The 21746-nt window shown below is 39.9% G+C and overlaps 3 protein-coding genes across 7 annotated transcripts in view; 1 reads left to right on the top strand and 2 right to left on the bottom strand.

Moving 5' to 3' along the window:
- Positions 1-1797: 1797 nt before the first annotated feature.
- Positions 1798-10079, bottom strand: scdb (stearoyl-CoA desaturase b). The gene is made up of 6 exons (XM_028604138.1): positions 9706-10079; positions 8364-8619; positions 7381-7511; positions 6712-6917; positions 4877-5109; positions 1798-3536 (listed from the first exon to the last, which is right to left on the bottom strand). Exons 2-6 carry the CDS (start codon positions 8596-8598, stop codon positions 3337-3339), a joined length of 1005 nt encoding a protein of 334 aa, XP_028459939.1. The 5' UTR covers positions 8599-8619; positions 9706-10079; the 3' UTR covers positions 1798-3336.
- dnajb12a (DnaJ heat shock protein family (Hsp40) member B12a) overlaps positions 8723-21746 on the top strand; it is a 13629-nt gene continuing 605 nt past the window's right edge. The window contains exons 1-9 of one of the 3 annotated variants that reach the window (XM_028604134.1): positions 8723-8879; positions 16679-16856; positions 17505-17650; positions 17751-17921; positions 18665-18744; positions 18854-18963; positions 19051-19223; positions 19534-19676; positions 21722-21746. The exon at positions 21722-21746 is cut by the window's right edge and continues 605 nt beyond it. In XM_028604134.1, coding sequence (XP_028459935.1) covers positions 8738-8879; positions 16679-16856; positions 17505-17650; positions 17751-17921; positions 18665-18744; positions 18854-18963; positions 19051-19223; positions 19534-19655 — 1122 coding nt within the window. In that variant the 5' untranslated portion in view covers positions 8723-8737 and the 3' untranslated portion in view covers positions 19656-19676; positions 21722-21746. Of the gene's footprint in view, positions 8880-15331; positions 15580-15859; positions 16332-16678; positions 16857-17504; positions 17651-17750; positions 17922-18664; positions 18745-18853; positions 18964-19050; positions 19224-19533; positions 19677-21721 lie in introns of those variants that run through there. The other 2 variants (XM_028604137.1, XM_028604136.1) reach the window with 2 other exon arrangements.
- trmt2b (tRNA methyltransferase 2B) lies at positions 11615-16186 on the bottom strand. 3 transcript variants are annotated; one of them, XM_028604133.1, is made up of 3 exons: positions 16050-16186; positions 14410-14487; positions 11615-12628 (listed from the first exon to the last, which is right to left on the bottom strand). In XM_028604133.1, the coding sequence occupies exons 1-3, from the start codon at positions 16056-16058 to the stop codon at positions 12005-12007; spliced, it is 711 nt and encodes a 236-aa protein (XP_028459934.1). In that variant the 5' UTR covers positions 16059-16186; the 3' UTR covers positions 11615-12004. The 3 variants fall into 3 exon arrangements, with proteins under 3 accessions (XP_028459934.1, XP_028459933.1, XP_028459932.1); XM_028604132.1 differs by having other exon boundaries at positions 11615-12583; positions 14410-16184; XM_028604131.1 differs by having other exon boundaries at positions 14410-16183.

The following is a 21746-nucleotide window of genomic DNA, read 5'->3' on the forward strand; positions in this document are numbered from 1 at the left end:
TGCATGGAGGGTTATTCCCCAATAACCTCGTCTGACCCTTAGGACCCTTTCCTTAGGCACAGGCAGCCCTTTAGCAATCTTCTTTAGTGCAAATTAGGATTAGAGAAAAAGTGATTTGGAGGGGAAGGGGGAGACTTCTGAGGGATGTTTTTGGATTAAGATTTAAAGAGGAATGACAAGTTAAATGAGACAACAGCAGGAGCCATTCTGTTGTTTTAGCATTTTTAATACAATATAATTAATTTACATTATGCATCACCAAAAGCGCAGTTAGGCCTATAGTATCGCAACAAGTCATAAGAGCAAGGTGTCAGCAAACTCCCATAATTCTCTCTAAATGTGAAAAATAGCGGCACTTCTAGCTTTTGCACAATCGCCTGAGCATATTGAAATGTGAGTCGAATTGGAGATAATGGGGATAAAAAAAAAACTCGGATAGCCTATATCTTAAACAGCTGCGTGCATTAGGCCAACATCATCTTCTGAATCATTTCATGTCTATTAAATTGTGACATGCCCTGAAAAGCACACCATCATTATATTAGTTAACAAGTCTACAAGAACCGAGCTGAAAGTGCCTGACGGTCCACAGTGAGGTGACTGAGCTCTGACTGGCAGTGGGACTAAACAGCGAGGTGTTACATGCCGTGAAGAGGATGGCCTGACAATCAGCAGCCAATGGACAGAGGGCTGATGTCACTGATCGGGCAATAGAGATCAGCAGTGGTGGGACCACTTTCAGTACATTTGGACTGGTGGCTACACACAATTGCAGGATTTTCTGCCAAAGACCACCAACTGCAACAAGCACATCGCACTGCTTTAACACAAAGCAGATGGGCAGTTTCTTTGACTTGCCATAAAGACATTCACCAGCAGAGGGAGCACGTTCACAGATCCTTCAAATTGTTAAAATACTGTGTGTTGTTGATAGGAAATTCTTTTTCTCACCCTCCTGAGATAATCAGGCTGTTTCAGTCCGCATGAGTGGACGCATAAAGCTGTTAATCATTAAGCACAGTCTGTATCTACAGAAGTATGTCCTGCAGGAATGTTCAAACAATATCTGCAGGCTGCAGCTATTTAACATATGTATGGTGGTGGTGGTGGAGCAGCGACCTTACAACAATGTTAGATGCGTGTGAGACACGCATGAGCAGCGGAGGTAGATGCCCATCAGTATAGGCATGTAGACAGGAGACAAGACTATCAATTAAACAAGTACATATGTCCAAAAACAGGAGCAGCAAGACAAAGATAAAATCATTCAGAGATGCTTAACCCTTGTTGGACCAACTCATGGGATCAGTAGGCTATAGAAAAGTACATTGTGTAGACAGACACAACTGTCAAAAAAGATCTAAAGGTTTGTGAAAAAATTAAATACCATACTTCACTATATACTGCACTATGGGAATGTATGTAAAATAATACCCCATTGAAAACAGCTTTTACATGATGAATTTACATACAAGCGCATGTGCTTTAAGGACATTTCACATATGAAATATATTTTCCTTTTGAAAATATCTTATGTCAGAGTGCAGTTTGTCAACATAGGTTTCATTTATTATAACCTACATTTTCCATTTAATAACTAAGCAGCACAGATCTTGTCATTTTTGACAGTGACTTATGTTTTATTCATTATGGCACACATTGCAAAGCACTTTGTGGCTTTAAATAGTTCTTTAAAAGTATAGTTAGTGTATTAACTTTTATAGTTTATCACCATTCAGTAGTGGTTGTTGTTATTATGTAGTATCCATAAGTCACTGATAAAGAATGTAACAGAAATGGTATGACCATATTTTTATTCAGTGTACGATTAAGGAGTTTTACAGAATTCCAACAAAAACAGCATGACATTTTCACAAGTAGAAAATTTGGTTTAATTACGGTACATACAATGGGCAAAAACATTCTTTTAAAAAAATGTGCCATTTTTTAAGGCATTTAAACTTTGAGAAGTTAACACTGTAAAAAAGTGTTGCTCTGTAAAAGAGAAAGTGTGACAAATATAACTACATACATATAATTATGGATATAACAAGTTTGGATCTTGTTTTAGAGCAAAGTATTTGTTTGGTTACAGAAAAGTTAAATCATAGTAACCAATTATATATTATTTTTTTAGGATTTGTTGAATGGTCCCTCGTTTTCACTATAAATAAAAAGGGATTTTAACTTTTGAAGTGTTCCCTTAAAAACAAACAGACACAGAACAACTGTGACAGAAAACGTAAGCCCCAATTTATTTCCATTGCTTGCACTTTCAATTTTTTAAATCAGGTGTGCAACCCTCATAAGGCATTTGGGCAATAGTCCTGACACGTTTCAATAATGTCACACAGCACATAAGGAAAATGCACCTCCTACTCATGACTCATTGGCCTTATCTGAGGGAATGGGAGACATTATCTCTAAATGCATTTCAAATTAATACAAAATAAACAAAAATAATTATCTCTTTTCAGATAGTGAGAAGTCTGGTTCTAGGTTTCAGTCTGAAGCGGCTTCAATACTCAAAGGTATAGACTGAGTTATACCAAAGAGCTAAATCCTTATTTAGAACCCCTCTTATACAGTTGAGACAGTGGGTGTGAAAGTATAACACATTTGAACTGTATTATTCACCCAGAATTACTCTGGTATGGTAAATGGGACAGCTCAATAGAGTGTTGACGGTCTCTGTGTTGGCCTTGAACACAGCAGCTAATGGTTTAGTAAGACTACTATCTTACCAAATATAAAGAAAACCTTAGCTTAAAATTGACAAGCAATAATCAAGATTAAACTCTACTCCCTGTGGAAAGAGACAAAGCACTACCGACAGAAGTTAGAGTGAAAGCCCTCTATATTGCCTGTAGAGAAACCTCACTGTTAGGGGTTTCAATAAAGCTTCCAGTGTGCCAAAGACTATTAATAAATAGCACATCAACAAATAAGAAATACAGTAAATTAATCTGTTCTTACAGACCGCTCACATAGACTTGTTTAGTTTTCCTACTGCTGCCAAATGAGTTAAATTCCAATTAGCCTTTTTTATTCTCTTTCTGCCCGTTTTATATATTATGGTGAAAAAGCTGTGCTTGCACATGTAGCCAAGTCGCGGGCTGTGGCTAATAGTCAGTGAGGACACTTCAAAACTTAAGAGACCCACACAATTTATGGAAAGATTGACAACTCTTTAAAGCCAATATTAGTCTCAGGAGGAGGTTTAACTTATAAATCAGAAGAATATTCAGAACCACTGAAATGCTGCTATACCTGTTGCTACACTCTGTCTTGGTTCGACACGTCGGTGTCTGTTGCAGAGTTTGTAGCTAGTGTGACTTAGCCACTTTTGTAGCTTTTTTCACCCGTTCGCTGAATGCGAGCGGTGATAACCTCCTTCGACACCCTCTTGGGGTCCTTGGCCAAACCCAGGAAGCACATGGTGTCTATAAAGAGAGTGGTGAGATTGAGCTTGATGCCAAACTCACTCGTGGCGTAGTCAAAGGGGAATGTGTGATGGTAGTTGTGAAAGCCTTCCCCTGAAAACCAAAAAGAAAGACTTAAGTGTTTTGTTGAATGTCAACAAATTCATTACTTGAATGAAGAGATGCATGCAACAAAATCACATGGGAAATTTCCACTCATTTGAACACATCACAGGATTGTGGCACAGTGACAAACAGATATTGGCAGCATGTGACTGACAATGTGATTGTGAGAAAAAAAAAAAAAAAAAAAAATCTTACGAGGCCGACTATCATATAATGTAATCTACAAGCTACCAGGTACCAAGCTATCAGATGAGCTAAATTAGTCTTTGTAATTATTATGACACTGTTGGGTTGTCATGGTAACCGCACAGGTGTGCCCACAGCCATAGGAAATATGACACCTACAAATCTCATGGGGCATTGCAGTAGAAAAGATTTAATCAACAAGCTTAAAATGATGTAGCCCACACAGGTAATAATGCTGGTAACGTTACAGGATGAACTCTTCAGAACTTGGATATATTTAGAATGTATCTGTCAGTCACACCTCCGCTACCCAGTAGTAAACAAGAGACTCCTTTGGGTTGATCATCAGAAAACTTTCAACTGTGAACTTCACTACTTCATGTACTATGAATGCATTTACTACAGCTGCTTAGGAACAAGTGAAAAAAAAAAAAAAAAAAAAAGGTGTCAATGGACTTCTGAACATAATTGTTTCCAATTTTTTTTTCTCAAATTTGCTCGCACAGTTCCTAGTAAGTTAGGTGCAGTACAACAGAAAAAAATCTTGCTTTAATCTTGTTAGATACAGTAACTAAACTATTGCTGACAATGTTTCTTCTGGTAAGACTGCATGGGAATATAGTTGAAAGCAAAGAAAGCCTGCGAGAATATTGCATTCTTGTGCAATCACTAGTTAGCTTGCGATGATTTTATGTTGTTTTGCAGATAAAAATGCTCAGTGCTGTTTGCAGCATCACACCCCATGGTGTCAGCCACCACAGATAAAGTCTTCTTGACTCGTGGGAAACAATACTGGAAATAACCCATAGTGTTCAACACTAAAGAATGACTAAATACACAGCTCAAAACCTGACCTCCTCTAAAGTTCAAAGCTAAATCTGGCACAGCCGGGACAAAATAAACATCAGCCACTGGATTAGCTCACTGTCCTTCTACAGATGCCAGACTGAATCAGCATTCAGAGAGCCCCCACCGGGGTTGACTTGACAAGACAAGCTTTCAACAAGTGATAAAAAGATCATTCAGATATCCCTCAGGCAGATAAAGACACTAAATTACACAAAATGCTTAGGCAGTCACAATACAGTACAAGCACATTACTGTAGGACAAATAGTGAATAGTGTACATTTGGTTTCCTTACCTATGGCACTGAAAGCAACCAGTGGGTTTTCCCTCGGGCTTATGGTCTTGTCATAAGGCCTGTTGCCCCAAATATGCGCAGCGCTGTTGACCAGCCAGGTGGCATTGAGCATCACAGTGTATCTCAGGAGGCCAGGGACAAAGTATGCCACGGTTAAGGATTCACCCCAGAAGTACCAGGGTACCAACGTGGGCATGAGGAAGCAAAGGAGGATCACAGAGAGCTTGTAGTACCTGAAATTAAAGAACAAATTTTATCTCACACAGAGCCATTCTCATTTGGCCATAATTCAATCAGAGGCTAAATGAAATGAAACTGATTTTGAAATAGTGTAAATGGTCTTTTTAGATTAAACTGACATTTAATCAATTTTCAAAAAACAAAAACACTCTAAATCTAACACATGAGATGCAAAATTGCTTTTCCCGCCCATATAAACAATGTGATTGCTCAGAGTAAAGGGTCCCATAAAGGCCACAGATCTAATCATACATTGTTGGGAGGGCAATTATAAAACAAATGATTAACCCCCTTTGCCTGACAGCAGAAGTGAAAATATGGGACTGTGTCCAGAAGAGTAGATATGTTGACACAGTTGACACTACGGGGGCAATCTGTGATTTGCTCCCTGGTCCAAAAAGCATCTCTTATCAGTAGATCATGGATATCAAGTGTTATAATAGTCATTATAACCCAGACGACAACATACTGTACAGCTTGGGCCAAAAGGGAAATTCCTTCTAATAACACTAAACATGAAATAAACCCTGCAAATGCATTTATATTTATTGATCCTGCATTAACAATATATTCAGTGGCAACATTCAGCACTGTGCCTTTTTTTATTTTTTTTTTAAATTGAACAATGACTGATCTTTTCCCTAGTGGTTTAATTTCCATTAATTCAGCCACATATTAGTTGCAACATTGAGATATCTAAAGAGCTATCCACATTAAAAGTGCTTGCTGTTCTGCAGTTTGTATCAGCATTTTGTTTGATACATTAAAGCAACACTAGAGAACTTTTCCCGCTTCGGTCCCCCTTACAGGTTAGAAGCGGAATTGTCCATTACACTACATTATACAAGTTCGCCAGATCGGGTAGCGGATCTGTAGTTCGAATTAACTGGACAATGTAATGTAATGGACAATTCTGCTTCCAAACTGTAAGGGGGACCGAAGCGGGAAAAGTTCTCTAGTGTTGCTTTAAATAGTAGGGCTGGGCAATAGATCGATTTTATATTAATATTGTGATATGAGACTAGATATCGTCTTAGATTTTGGATATTGTAATATGACATAAGTGTTGTCTTTTCCTGGTTTTATAAACTCCATTACAGTAAAGTGATGTCATTTTCTGAACCTACCAGACTGTTCCAGCTGTTGTGTTATTTGTCTTTACCCACTTAATCATTATATCCACATTACTGATGATTATTTATCACAAACCTCATTGTGTAAATATTTTGGGAAAGCAATAATTGTCAACCCTAGTCTACCAAGTATTTGGTCAAAAATATATTGTGGTATTTGATTTTCTCCATTATCGCTTAGCCCTATTAAATAGTAGTATATAGTATTCAAGTCTCATTCAAGGTTTTGCAGATCATAATCCAGGTGGCATTTCATTTTCCTCAAAGAATCATATCTTTCTAATGAAAAATAGCTGCACAGGAGACAAGATTAAACAAAAAAAAAAGTTTTGACTACATTTGGACTCTCATTATGGCCGGCTAGCATCGGTTTAGTCTGCATCTTTGAGCTCCTTTCAGAGACACATTTGACAAGAACAGCAGCAGTAAACCCCAAAACAAATCTGGGTAATGTTTGCTCACCGTCTCTGAAACATAACCACTTTATCTGCTCTCAGGTCTGACAGCTCCAGTTTTTTGCCCTTTTCAACTACATCGGGATGTTTGCGAACCATCAGCCAACCAACGTGGGCGAAGAAGAACCCCCGAGTGGCATTGTGGGGGTCTGCATCTGTCTCAGAGTACTTGTGGTGGACACGGTGGTCCCTCGCCCACTCATATATGTCATTCTGTTCATAAAGAGACAGGCAGAGATAGAGAGGATTACATGAGGGACAGATACATATACATGGGAGTTTCAGGGAGCTTCAGATCATCAGATTAAGGTCAGAGATAACCGTGGTAACAAAACAATAATTGCATATCACTCAGATTGCGCAATTTTACTGAAATCATTATATGCACTTATTTGAAAAGCATACTATTGCCATTTATTATTGCTAGTATATGCTGTAAAAAGTAAATTGTGATGAATATTAAGATCCCCTCCAGGCATGTTTAATGATAAATAAAAATACTGAAGTTAAAACTTTAGTTAAGGGACACTAATCAAAACATGTTGAGTGGAGGGCAATCTAAAGATGAAGCAGCAACTGCCAAGGAATAAAATGAACACATGGAATATTTTTGGGCTGCTTCCTCTCTTGGGATTACTAAAGGTGCATCTTATATGTACATTTGTTCCCGTTTTACCTGAAAGGCCATGGAGTTGGCGAACGCCAGGAAGACCCGCAGGGGAAAAGAGGCCTTATAGGATCTGTGGCTCCATAATCTGTGTGCACCAGCAGTCACACCGAGAGCACTGATGAGGTACAACAATACAGCTGGAAGAAGAGAGGTGGAAAGGACAGATATCTTAGGGGAAACGGTCACCGCTACATTGGGATTCATTTTTATACACATGAGATCAGAGTCACTGGGACAGCATGTTCTTTCCATTACACCCTGGCCGCTTTGTTCAGAGAAAAGTTATCTATGTGGGGAGATGGGCAGTGTGAGCACGCAGGTCTGCCCTCACACTGTTGTTGTTCTAAAACTGCTGAATGTGTTTCTATGTGAGGCCTAGACAAGACTACCCAGGATTTGAGACCCGGGGGCTTCTGACTGGCAAAGAGCATTCTGTTGTGGTGCCACACAGCTCACAATGGGATGTCTATGGGAATGGTGATTGTGCTTTGTCTTCCCCGGTGAAATAATATGCAGCTCAGCATTGCAAAGAGAGGGGAAAATTATGCAGTGCCAGAGTGGAAACAAAGTTGAGACTGTTCAGGAATTCAAGTCATGCCTCAATAGTTTACATATAGGGCATACATTGAAATGATTTAGCTAACAATGTATCTACTAAAAAAAAAAATTGAAATTAAAATACTTCCAATTTGGGACATGCAACACATTCCAACAAGCCCAAATAGTTTACAATCAGCCACAGGTTTGAGCTCTTAAAAAAAGGGCAAAAAAATATATTTGGATGGATGTGTACAATCAAAATTGCAAGGCCAGTGACACATTCTCCATTATTCCCATAGGCATGACCCCTCAGGCTGTATGTATTGTAGTTAGCAATGATCACACAACATCAGCACATTCTGTTCTCTGACTGTGGCCTACAGGGAGAGGGGGAAAAAAACAACAAAATGCTGCACAGCTAAGCCTTCTGTAGTATAGTAAATACTTACTAAATGCAAGAGTTGCAACCGATGCGGAGGGCACGAGAGTCAGTCCATACAGCGCAGCCAAATGTAGGAGTGACATCAATATGATATTTCTCCACACCAGCATTCTCGGCGGTTTTGGACCCTCTTTCATTTTATAGGTGTCGTCAAAAACATCCTCCACTGTCGAGGTTTCTGCCATAGCACCTCCGTTCTGTTGCTTGTCAGCGTGATGATTCTTGGTTTCCGTTTCGGTCATTTTGCTGAAAGGGTCCCGGTTCTGTAAAAGCAGTACGCAGCAGGATAAAAAAACAGGGATGTTGCTTAGTTAAATGCGCACGGCGGGATGCAGATTCAGAAAAAAAAAAAGAAAAAAAGTACGGCGGCTGGCTGTGTACATGCAGCAGTCTGCGGTAACTCTCCAGCAGCGCAGAGATCGAAAAGTGGCTGAAAGCGTGCCACTTCTGTGGCATAATCTGAGTAGTATTTCACTGTTTGGTTTTTGGTATGCCGCTGCCGCTCTACTGGTTCTGATAAACGGTATGTAACGTTAGCTCATGTTCCACTGACAGAAGTTATAGGCTATCCCTTCCACCGCCATACAGATTCGTGTTGGCATAATCCCAGTTATGATTTTTAGGATATGCGCCGCAGCTGTATGCGACTTAAACGGCTCGTCACCATATGTCGATGCTCGTCACTCATGTTTCACTATATACCACTTTTCATTGTGTGCCCCTCTTATGAGTGTCATAACTCATTTATGCCGATTCTTAGTGATATGCCATTTTGACTAGCTAGCTATGTCGCTGCTTTTGAATCTGCGTATGTCTACGGCATGTCGCACTTCTTCCACTGCCACACCACTAACGTTAGCGGTTTATGCAACTTCTTAACGTGGAAAACGGTAATGTACCGGAAGATGGCACTGTCAACTACAGGTAGCCTACTGTGTAAAACCTATAGCAAGGTTAATGCTTAATGCCATAATACTACACTCGAAGATAACCACTTCCTGTAGTAGGCGGCTAGCTAGTTCAACGTCAAACTTTTCTCGTGGATAAACTGGCAGGGCTAACGTTAGCCGCATGTGGGCGTATTGAACAAATAGCTGAATGAACATGATGTCTTGTGATTTTTTTGAATTTTAATTAACAAATTAATATAAGTTCTTACATGAATTTAAGACGTGGTATATACTAGTGTCACAGCAGTAATATGCTATGCAAGCAGAAGTTAAAGCAGCGTCAGAGTCGTAAATTATGAACAGCAGCGACATCATTAGTCAAAAGGGTTACTAACGTTACTTAACAAAAAATGCCCATTCCAATACGTTATACTGCTTACCCAGGTTGAGCCTACTCACCGTGTGCTCTCCAGCCGCTTTTCACTATAGATGAAGATACCAAAGCTTCAGGGGATCCGGGTACACGTGAGATGCTGGTAAAGATGAAGATTAATACGCGTTAGTTAACACTGGTGGTGCGTTGTTCCCCGGTTTCTGAAGTCCTCTCATTGAGTCTGAGGTCGTTTTAAAGCAATTGGTCGATGAGGAAATTGGTGCCACAGGCTCTGAAAATCCTATTGGCTGTTTGCTTAACTAATAATAACCACCCTCCGTTTTGTTCCACCATCAAACACTCCTATTATATATGCAATCCAAAGCCCATTTCCCAACCGTTCAAATCAACCTCTCGATCTCGCTTTAATCTGATGAAACGTTGCAAGAGGTTGTAAACACATATCAGCTCATCATGATGTCATACAGCAATGACAGTTTTCATCAAGGAATTTGCATTCATATGACTGTGCCCTTTAGCCCAGTTGGCATGTCACTCTTTTCTAAACAAGTACAGACACTGTGCAGTGCAAATGCAATTTTGTTGTTTTGCAAGCTTCAGTTAATTTCAAAACAAGTCTAGTTTAACGTGTAAACTGTGGCTAAAATATCCCTTTAGTGAATTTTTCCAGTAGAATACAGTAAAAAAAAAAAAGAAACGAAATGTCCTCAAATGTTGACGTCAAAGATATAGTTTGTGTGAAAGTTTGCCGCTAGGGTGTGATTATAAGTAACAGACTTTTTACTTGCTTTTCTCAAGCACATGCTTTTGGTCAATCAACCACATAAGTGTATTGTGAACAAAATGTTTTTTTCAAAAGTCTTTTCAAATGTTGGTAAGTTAGCCAGAACAAAAGCAGAGAGCAGTAAAATATGTGAATAATAAGCACATTAACATATATACCCTTGCACCCTGGCAGTGGGGGAAAAAAGGTTATTTCCCAGTCTTTCATCATCATCATCATCATCCCATTACTTTACTCAAGAGATAAAAGAACATCCTATCTAAAAGCCAAGGCCGCCTTGCATGACCTCACATAAACGGCGGTAACCTCTCAGGAACATAACTTGATCCACTCGTACTGTACTCTCATGTTATTGACCTTAAGTGAACTGGAATGAATGGGATGTCTCCTAGTAGGGTGAACCGAATAAGTTGTAATGGCACCATCTGCTGCACAAATAAAGCAACAAGGTCGCCTTGCATGACCTCACATAACCGGCGGTAACCTCTCAGGAACAAAACTTGATTCACTCATTCTGTACTCTCATTATGTTATTGACCTTTAGTGAACTGGAATGAATGGGATGTCTCCTGGAAGGATGACCCCGAATAAGTTGTAATGGCACAATCTGCTGCACAAATATAGCAACTGCAGGGCAGACACAATAATATGAACATCTAACACAATATAATGAAATCAAATGTGATAGAGCTGCAGCAAATGATAATTTTGTGAAGCTTATAATAGATAACCATGCTGCAATAGACACACTAACTCAACTCTAAGGTCAGTCGCCTTCCACCTGTCCACCTTCTGTAATAAAACATTTGCTGGCTCCAACTTCTTAAATGCCTTTTCTCAGGTTCATGAGAACGATATGAGTTTTGGACTGTTGGTTGGGCAAAACAAGCAACGTGAAAGCATCCCCTTGGACTCCATTTTCTGATATTTTATACACCAAAAGATGAATCAAAAGAAGAATTGACAGATTAATCGATTATCAAAATAACATTTGTGGCAGCCTAGAAACAAAGTCCTAAAAGGAAATCTAATCCAGCAAATAAAGAAAAACATGTGGGTGAACCATGGGTGTAAGACAATCCATTATCATTTAGCATACAGTACTAGGGCTGGGGGAAATGGCCCTAAAATAATGTCACGATATTATAGGGTATATCTGCAATAATGATATTCTTGATGATATGACAAAATACAGATAATATTTTATTATTAATTTCAAGAACATAAAATTGCAACAAAGTGTTATAGTTGTATATGTCAGCATAAACATTAACAGTTAGCCTTCAAATATTCAGTAAACAAAACAAAAAAACGTAGCTCCCAGTTCTTTAGTTTGTAAATAACAGTAATACAGAGTGAGATCCAGATTCTGCATTTAATATAAATAGTACAACAAAGTGCACATCTAAACCGTTGCCAAATTAACAGGCAATTACATCAACAATTTGGAATATTGCCATTATCAAGATATGATATGGCACACCCCTTTCCAGTAGCTCATTATTCAATGCCCCATTAGCTTCCTAAAGCAACCAGAGTTGTTGAAGGGTTGAAGCCCACCACTGAACAAAAAGCATCTGCTACCTCTCAAAAAGTAGCACCACTTCACAATGAGGAGTATGTGGGAACATATCCACAGGCACAGCCAGAGTTGGAGAAAATGCCTCTCCTGTGAGTTTCTTCTGCGGGTCAGGAGCACAACAAAGCTCCCTGAAATTCCGCATAGCCTCCCCATCCGGTTTGCAGGAAACGTAGACCAGCCTGCGGATAGCAGATTGGTTTCGTAAAGCTCGGACCACTCTGTGGTGCAGGCCAGCTCGAGCAGGGTTTACCACCGCTGACACAAGGCCTCCACCTGCGGAGCTTAACTTAGACATAAGGCCAGGAAGCACCACCTCTGCCTTCCCAGGGACAAACTCACAGTTCAGTACATTATTGAGAGCTGCGTTGTGTCGAGCATCTTCTACTGCCTGTTCTATGAGCTCTATACCAATAATTCTGTCCACTCTGGGAGATATAGTTATGCCTATGGCACCTGTCCCACAGCATACATCTAGGAGAGTACCACCAACTTCTGTTCTTCCTCCACCCTCCTCAGGGTTTGGGACACACAGTTGCCTCACTGTGCTGTACAGCACCTCAGCAGCTGCCCGGTTCACCTGGAAAAAAGCATCGGCAGAAATGCGGAATTTGAAGCCTAGCACCTGTGAATGACAAAACGGAAATTTAAAAAGAACTTAATGTACCTATTCATGGATGTTGTGCTATCGGCTCTCAATTACAGAAAAATAGAACTTAAAGGGAGTTTGAATATGGGCATTTACCAGAGGCCTGTACTACGAAGCAAGATCAACATGCCCTGGATCTCTTTCAGTTATCCAGCTTCACCTAACCTAACAACCGCGGTCCCGCATAAGCTGTATCACGACGCTGGTTATCAACTAGTTAAGTCAACTCAGGGTTTCCCAATCCAGCGGCGCGCGCGTTCACATAAAAGAGGCGGTGTTTGCACAGCACGACCAATCGCAAACATCTACCAGAGCCGCATATTTTAAACAAGAAGAGCAAACTATAATTCTACATAAATACGAAGAACACAAACACGTTTTACAGGCAAAATGCAGGAAGGAAAGCTGGCAAAAAAAAAACAGACGCTGTTTTACGTAAATCACAGCGCTTATCCTATCAATATCACTTCCATTGGTGTAGTCTACGTGATAGTAAGCTCCAGAATTTCTGTATAGGCTAACCACTTAAAAATGCCCAATGACACGTAACAACATAGGCTACTTTCAATTATATTTTTGATAAATTTTGAATTGTCATCCGTGCTTTTTTCTTAACATCTATAGGCTGAATAAAGGTATTTTTTTACTGTAAATTGGTGCATTAAAGTGGATCGGAATGCAGGCAATGAAGTCGTTGAACTTCCCTTTGGGAGGACATCCAGGCCCCCCCCCACTATGACATGCCCCCCTTCTCCCCCAAAGGCAGATTCTGGCCAATATACAGTACAGTACACCCACTATAATATCCTACATTAGACTACACTGGTCACTTCCCCATTAGTCAAGCACAAGATCTGACCATAATTACACTTTTGCTTTCCATGAACTGTTGTTGCTTTAGCTATTTATTTCAGTTGAAACCCTGGCAGTGGTAAGCGATCGTGAGAGAAAATTTAAAAAAAAATATCAAAACATAATTCTAACCGATGTGCGTATTGGCAACACACGGCTGAAGAAGCTGACAAATAGCTGATATGTAATTCACTCCTCTTAAAATCTATATCTTTCATAAAGATACCCATCAGTGAATGTTAACGAGGTTGTCGGTCTCTAAATGTTTTAACTTTTATGAGCGCATCTCTCTCTCTCTCTCTCTCTCTCTCTCTGATCTTCTAAGAACGGTGACGCCGTTACCAATCGAGTATTGATTGGTTAGTAGGTGGTGCTTTAACACGGTTGATCTCTAATCTCCAATTTAACCTGCTCCCGACCAGGTTAGGCGTTCAGCATGAGTTACCACGGCGATTGAACCCGATAACAAGTGATCCACCTTCGTGATACAGAAAATCCTGGGTTGAACCTGAAGTTAGCTCGCTAACGCCAAATCCTGCTTCGTAGTACAGGCCTCTGGTGAGGAGGCTCTAACGGAAGAGCTGCTATCATATTGCATCATGGGAACTGTAGGATCCAGTGTTTGTGGAACATGACCCTTATTTATTTACAAATAAAATTCAGGATATCCCGTACTGTGCTGCATCAATTTTGACCATTCTTTTTTAAAATATGGTAAAGCTATTTTGCGCTTGGATTTACATTAAGACAAAATTGTAGCAGCAATTAACATTGACAACAGACCATTGTCTGCTGCAGTTGGACACAAGATTATAAAGTTGCAATGCTGGAATATTACAATGTTTGCTGTATGCTATAAGTCCCTAACAGATTCTCTGTAATTTTGCCCTGATGGTGTATATTACCTCCTCGTATATGTGTGGCTGACCATGCAGGAGCTGGTAAGGGGATTCTTCATGAGTGCAGCGAGTCATGGTGCTCTCCTGGAAAAACAGTGAATCAAGCTGACAGAGTGATCCAGGCCCCCACGTGAAATAATCCACTAGGTTAGCCTTATGGGCTGCCACCTCTTCTGGGGTGAGTGTCTGTGGATGAAAGTACACTATAGCCATGGTGCGGCCCTCTGCGTTGGTCCTCACTGTGATCTCTCTCCAGTGACCCCCAGTGTGGAACAGAAGGCAGGACTCCAGGGAAGAGAGGCGGATGAAGTCCTGATAACATCTGGCTACCAATTTGTGCTTCTCTGGCATGTTGAGCAGGTGGTCTCCGTTGACGCAGACAATGTTTCCCTTCCTGCCCGTTCCCACATAAAATCCAACTGTCTTTGGATTTCCATCCACTCCTCTGTTAACGGAAAATGTAGACTTGTTGCGGTAGCCATCCCTAACTGGTGATGGCAGAACAGGCAAGACAGGAAAGCTGAGCTTACTTCTGACAGGTGATGGGGATTGTGATTGTAAGTCACCTGAAAGATTCCTGGAGAGCTGAGACAGTATCCTTTCCTGATGCTTTTGCTTGAGCTCAAGTTGCTCATCATAACTCAGCCTCCACAGAGGGGTGACCACATCAGCTAGCCTTTCCTCCCAGGACAGATGATCAGTCGAGGGAGGTTTCTTGTGACTTTTTCTCCACTGTTTCTTTGATGGTGGTTTCCTCTTGTCTGCTAGAATAGTGTCACTAGTTGAAAACAGACAGGTTCGCCTCACAGGATACAGAATCTTGTGTTTGACAAATATGACTGACATGCTGCGCGTAGCTGCCGAAGCCATTTTGACTTTCAAAGAAGTAGCTATTGTGGCTGAGGGTGCTGCAGGTGTTAGCTAGTGTCACGAAGAAAATGGTGCGTTCCAGACAACTCGGAAATTGAAAATTTCCGAACTCTTGCTAGAAAAAGTACAATAGAACGCCACTCAAAGTCGGACTTCCTACCGCAGACTGTAAAGATAGGTTTCGCTTAATAAATCCATGGTTTCTACTTTCTAAACTCGGGGCAAATCCATCTACAACGATTTCCGTTAATTGGCGTCACACACAAAAATGGCAGCACCCCTGGAAGGCATTTGTGAATATCTGCGGTAAACACTCAACTAAAAGGCAACGTAAATTATATTTGCCTGTATTTAAGTAAAGTATTATTTATGTAATATTGAGATACATTTTCAAGTGTAAAGTTACCTCATACATCCATTTTCTTCCTTTTTTCTTTATATCTATGATTTATAATCAAGGGGGCTGTGCTGCTGAGAGTTCATGTGTGTAACGTTACACACGTTTGTCGTCATGAATGTATTATAAGACCACATGGATGTTGTTTTTCACTGTCAGTCATGTTTTTCATTTAAGTTTGGCGTCGTGCTCCTGGAGCGCTTGGAGGTCGGAAGTTTAGCTACCGTATGAGAAGTAGCTACAAATTTGACTTGTTAATGCGGACGATGAAATACACGTTTTGGGCTTTTCGGCGTTCAATAGAAGTTGGACATTTCAACTGGGAAATGACGACGACCTCCGATTATATATATACATACATATAATGAACACCACTTACTTCCTTCATGGTTTAAAAACGTTTTTTTCGGCCGGGTGCATGCCCATTCGGTCCCATTCAACTGTTATGACGTTTTATTAACTAGCCACATAGCGACACGTCATTTCCATGCGCCTCTCAGGGCAAGTAAACATTTCCGCTGTGTCGCGATGGACTCAAACAAGGACGAAGCGGAGCGGTGCATTAAAATAGCCCTAATTGCGATCAACAACAAGCAGCCGGACAGAGCCAGGAAGTTTCTAGAGAAGGCACAGCGCCTATTTCCGACAGATCAGGCCGAAAGTACGTCGAATAAACGTCTATTTCGTCAGGGATTTTATCTCGGGTGGTGGGCCATCGCTTTGAAACCAAATAAGCTAACGTTAGCATAACCGCCTTAACGTTACACCAGCTGCTCCTAACCAACACTGGTATTTGTAGTTTTTTCAGCCCCCACCCGCGATATCTGCAACATAGCTGGTTACTTAATGTCTTATATGGGTGCTTACTTATTCGCAGTTCGCATTGGCGTTCTTGTTAGCAGCTAACGTTACAGTGCTAACCGTTAGCTCACTGTGTCAGTGAATTATCTGATTATGAACAAGACTCAGGTGTCATCCTTGCATAATATGGCTCCACTTTCTTTGCAGACTTATTGGAGTCGTTAGCGCATAATGGAAAGCCTCCAGATGAGAATGGCAGACCTGTAAACGGAGACGGACCCACTATGAGGCACCGCAGCCACGGAGAGGAGCCTGATGTGTCCGCACCGCGGGCCACAGACTCTGGTAAATCCTACACCGCAGATCAGCTGGATGCTGTCAGAAAGTAAGTGCACATGTGAATCTGTTCTTTTATTTTAGTAATAACGTTACTACGCAACCAACGACACAGTAGATCTGAACAAATTAAGAGACACTACATGTGTTACTCAGTACCCTGATATTAATCAGTAATTTGACATTGTGGTTATATATTGCAGTACATTTGTTCTATTTAGGTGTAGGGAATAAATATATAACTGGAAAATATAATTACTGCCAGTGTGTGATTGCCAAGCAGCTAGAAGCACGGATTGATTTTGAAAACGAGTTGTAGTGCCATCAGTGAAATGAGAATATTTCAAAGTGGCAAAATTAACTGCACAAAATGAAGCCAGATTGCACACAATATATTCAGATTACTCCTTTTTGCTGGCCGACCATTCACTGTGAGACTGAAGTTGTCCTGTGTTTAAAGAGAGCAATCAGCATCCTTAGAAATACTGTAAAAAATACTAGATTGAATGTAATAATCTCAGAATTACAATTTGTTTGCACATACAATAAAAAGTGTTTGTGTCATTACTGTTAGCTTAATGAGGTATTTGATGTCACATTAATATCTCAGTGGATGTAATTATATGTTTCCATTTTTTCCCTCGCAATCTGCTAACTGTCTCTGGTGGGTGTTTGTTTTGTTTTGTTTTGACTGCAGGATTAAGAGCTGTAAAGATTATTACCAAATTTTGGGGGTTGAAAAGACCGCCTCTGAGGAGGATCTTAAAAAGGCTTACAGAAAGCTGGCTCTAAAATTTCACCCAGATAAAAATCACGCACCTGGAGCCACAGAGGCATTTAAAGGTAAATTAAAAGTAATTTCAAATGCTGTTCTCTGGAGGACGTTTTAAATGTAAGTTCATTAAGTGCAAATCTGTGGGGGCTTTTTGTGTGTGTCTTTCAGCTATTGGTAATGCCTACGCCGTGCTGAGTAACACTGAGAAACGAAGGCAGTATGACCAGTATGGAGAGGAGAGATCAAACACAAACAGACACAGACACCATCGTGATTTTGAAGCGGACATCTCACCTGAGGACCTCTTCAACATGTTCTTTGGTGGAGGCTTCCCATCAAGTAAGTAGATGCCAGATGATGATGAGGTCATTTATGAATATGTTGTACTTTGTTGCAGTGCTATGGAGGCCCAAGAGTGTTGTGGTTTTCATGTTTGGAGTAAACATATACTGTTGGCTCTTCTCAGCCCTTAACAGCAACCATTCTCAGAGCCAATCAGAGCTGTCCGACTGGCTGTTCAGCCTTGTGAATCTCCTTATTTTTTGACTTCACCTTTTTGCTTTTCATCTTCCACAAGCAATAAAAACACAGATCCCAATGGGAAGCCAGGCTAAGCACAACTTTATAGTGTCACTATCTTATCATTAATATTGTACAATGTGAGAAAATGGCAAGACTTTTTTTTTTTATCAGATTCACAGTTGCATGAATGTGTTTAGCTAGTTGTTTTGTTTGCCTCTATGTGATGTTCATTGGAGTGAAAATACACACTGCTTAGTAGTTATTTCCTTTCATCTCCTCTATAATTACTAAATCCATTGCTCTGCAATAATGTAATGTCTACAGTATTTGGAGTGAACTGGCTAAAACCAAAGAGGTAAAGTCTTTATAATAGATTAGTCTATCCAAATAACATTTTGGCTTGCTTGACCAACCTTGTTAAAAATCATACTCTGCTTGTAAACACAGTTTCTAAAGAATTATTTCTCTCTGGTTGAATATGTGATTATCATACTTATAGGCATTGGTTTCACATGGCTAAGTTATCTTCATCTATCTTTATTTTCTTAAATTGTTTTCAGGCAACGTACACGTTTACAGAAATGGAAGAATGCACTTTGCACACCATAATAGGCAAGAAAGACGAGAGCAGCAGAGAGATGTAAGTCCTGTCTCTAATACTTTAATCACACTTGAATTTGATACCAGCTGATGCACTGTATGGCCTGTAATGAAACTGCAATCAAGTTGTTTTTTTTGTCTCTGGACAGGGAGGTCTAGCTCTGTTTGTCCAGCTGATGCCCATCCTAATCCTCATCATTGTTTCTGCTCTTAGCCAGATGATGGTCACCCAGCCTCCCTATAGCCTTAGCTACCGCCCGTAAGTGTTGCACCACTCAGAGAGCTTTCTGAGGTTGCATAAAATGTTTCATCTGCCTTACTCTATTACGTCTTCTCTGTACATCAGGTCTGCTGGACATATTCACAAAAGGCATACATCGAATCTGAAGGTGCTTTTCTATGTGGGCGAACGTTTCAATGAAGAATATTCTGGGAATAACCTGAAGAATGTTGAGAGAAGTGTAGAAGAAGACTACATCTCTAACCTCAGAAACAACTGTTGGAAGGAGAAGCAGCAGAGTAAGTTTACACTAGGGCTGCACCTGACAGTTATTTTGATTGATTAATCTGCCAGGTATTTTCTCAATTAATCAGTTGTTACTTAACTATTACTACTTTACAGTACTGCAGCTGTGAAGTATGCCACCTTGATTTTAAATTAGGTGTGTTCTTAGTTCATTGGTGACGAAAATTGGTGTTGAAATAACATCTCTTTGTGAGTTCCTTACAAACAGCTTACAAAGGATTAATTTACATATGATGTCATATTTAAAGAATAGTTGATTGAGAGTAGCAGATTGCATACTGAAATACACTCTTGTACTTTCAGAGGAAGGCTTACTGTATCGTGCTCGTTACTTTGGGGATTCTGAGTTGTACCAAAGGGCACAGAGAATGGGGACTCCCAGCTGTTCCAGACTATCTGAGATCCAGGTTATAATGGATGGCTAAAAACCACTTGCGCACATATGGGTAAGTTGCCATCACCATCACATTGCAATGTAATGTATAAGTGCTACTGTATACAATACATGAACTGCGAAGACTCTATGTACACATCCCTCTTCATTACAGTTGACAGTTTTCAAAGTATAACAAACAAACTTTTCAGGATGCTGTTTCCATTCATTTTTAATAAAAATGCGTTCCTTTTAATATGTTATCCATTACAGCAAGTGTTTAGTCAGTTTTATTTTTGTCCGTTAACTTATTGACACATGGTAATGCAGTTGCAAGCAGGGACTGGCACCTGATATTTAAGAGTCAGCTATGTTGTCTCAGATGTCGGCGTTTGCCACAGGCACTTTACTGCACTAACAAGAAGAGTTTTTAAATCAGGTCCTGTTAACAACTGCATTCGACCCAGCCCTGTTAAAGAATTATAGACCAATCTCCAAGCTACCCTTTTTATCCAAAGTCCTGGGGGGAAAAAATCCTGATGGAACCACGCCTGAAGTTTATTGAGTATCATACAATTTTTGATAAATTTCACTCTGGCTTCACCACAATCATAGTACTGTCTGAGACAGCATTACCAAGAGTGACCAATCGCATTCTTATGCATGCAGACAGGGTGAATATTTTATTACTCGATTTGACCGCTATCTTGATGCAATCGATTGTGCCATTTTACTTGGTAGGTTGCATAAGTGGGTTGGCATTTCTAGTACATCTTCAAACTGGTGTCATTCTTATTTGACAAATAGCTATTTAAATGTTTGCTGTCCTCCCTCCACGATTGCTTGGCCACCACCAAATGATTGGATGTCTCTTAACTTCCTATAATTAAACTGAAATTATTTTAAATGGAACTGATAAGTTTGCCACTGCAATTGATTTATGAGCTTATTGGTTCATTCCACTCAAATATGAATTCCACTGCTAAGAATCTTGTCATCATCTTTGACCATAATATTACTTTTGACCATCATGTTACTTCAAAAATCAAATCTATCTGGTCTTCTATGAATCTTGAACTATTAATTCACACCTTTGTTTTCTACTGTCTAGATCAGAGATCTTTAACAGGGGGTCCCCACAGTCACTGCAGGGGGGGCCTCCAAATTATATTATAATTATTAGCAAATATAAATTTAGCCTGTTTTGTGGAAAAACCCCACTGATTGATCCACATGTATGTGTAACATTAAAAGATGATTTATAAAATCATGCTGACAAATATTATTTTAATAGCTTAGTATTCTATGCACTAAAAAGGTATGGATAAAGGCATTAGGCTGCCCTACATGTTTATTCTATGCCCAGTTTAATATGCAACTTAATGTTTTACAATATTAGTAGTAGGGGGTCCCTGCTCTGTCTCTTTCAGTTAAGGGGTCCTTGGCTTAAAAAACCTTGAAGACCCCTGGTCAAGATTATTGTAATTCTCTCCAAACATGCCTCGGTCAAGCTGCTTTGAATGTGTTAACAGTTGGTTTAAAATGCAGCTACCGGCCTCCTTACTGGAACTAGCCACCGGTCCCACATTACCCCTGCATCTGCACCTAACCCTAACCCTGCATTCCTCCTTTGGCTTCCTGTAAAATTAGAATTAACTACAAGACCTTGCCTCCAGCTACATTTCTCTTTGTTCTTTATTATATTTCTCAACCACTCCGATCCTCAAATATCTGCCTTTTAGCCATCCCCTACTCCAACCGCAAAACAAAATGTGATTGTGCATTTACCTTTTTGGCCCCAACCCCTAGATCTCTTGTTTGGTCTGTCTCTGTGTTCTGTGTTTTATATTGTACTTTTTTTTTCTGCTTTATTTATTAATTCATTTATATTTTCCGTGTGTGTGAAGGACTTTGAAACTGTGTTTTTTTTTTTTTTTTTTTTTTTTTTTTTATTACTATGTAAATTAACTTTACTTACTTAGTTACAAGTGATAATGAATGATTTGTATAAAAGTTTCTTGGCCGTCTGTGCATGTATACTGTAGATATCCAATAAGAGTTCATCCCATGTAGAGTGACAGCTGCAGAACTCTCATTGATTCTTATGTTCTTTCACAGGTTCGTCGGTACTTGAATCTAATTA

This window comes from Perca flavescens, chromosome 17, assembly GCF_004354835.1.
Source record: "Perca flavescens isolate YP-PL-M2 chromosome 17, PFLA_1.0, whole genome shotgun sequence".
Classification (NCBI taxonomy): domain Eukaryota; kingdom Metazoa; phylum Chordata; class Actinopteri; order Perciformes; family Percidae; genus Perca; species Perca flavescens.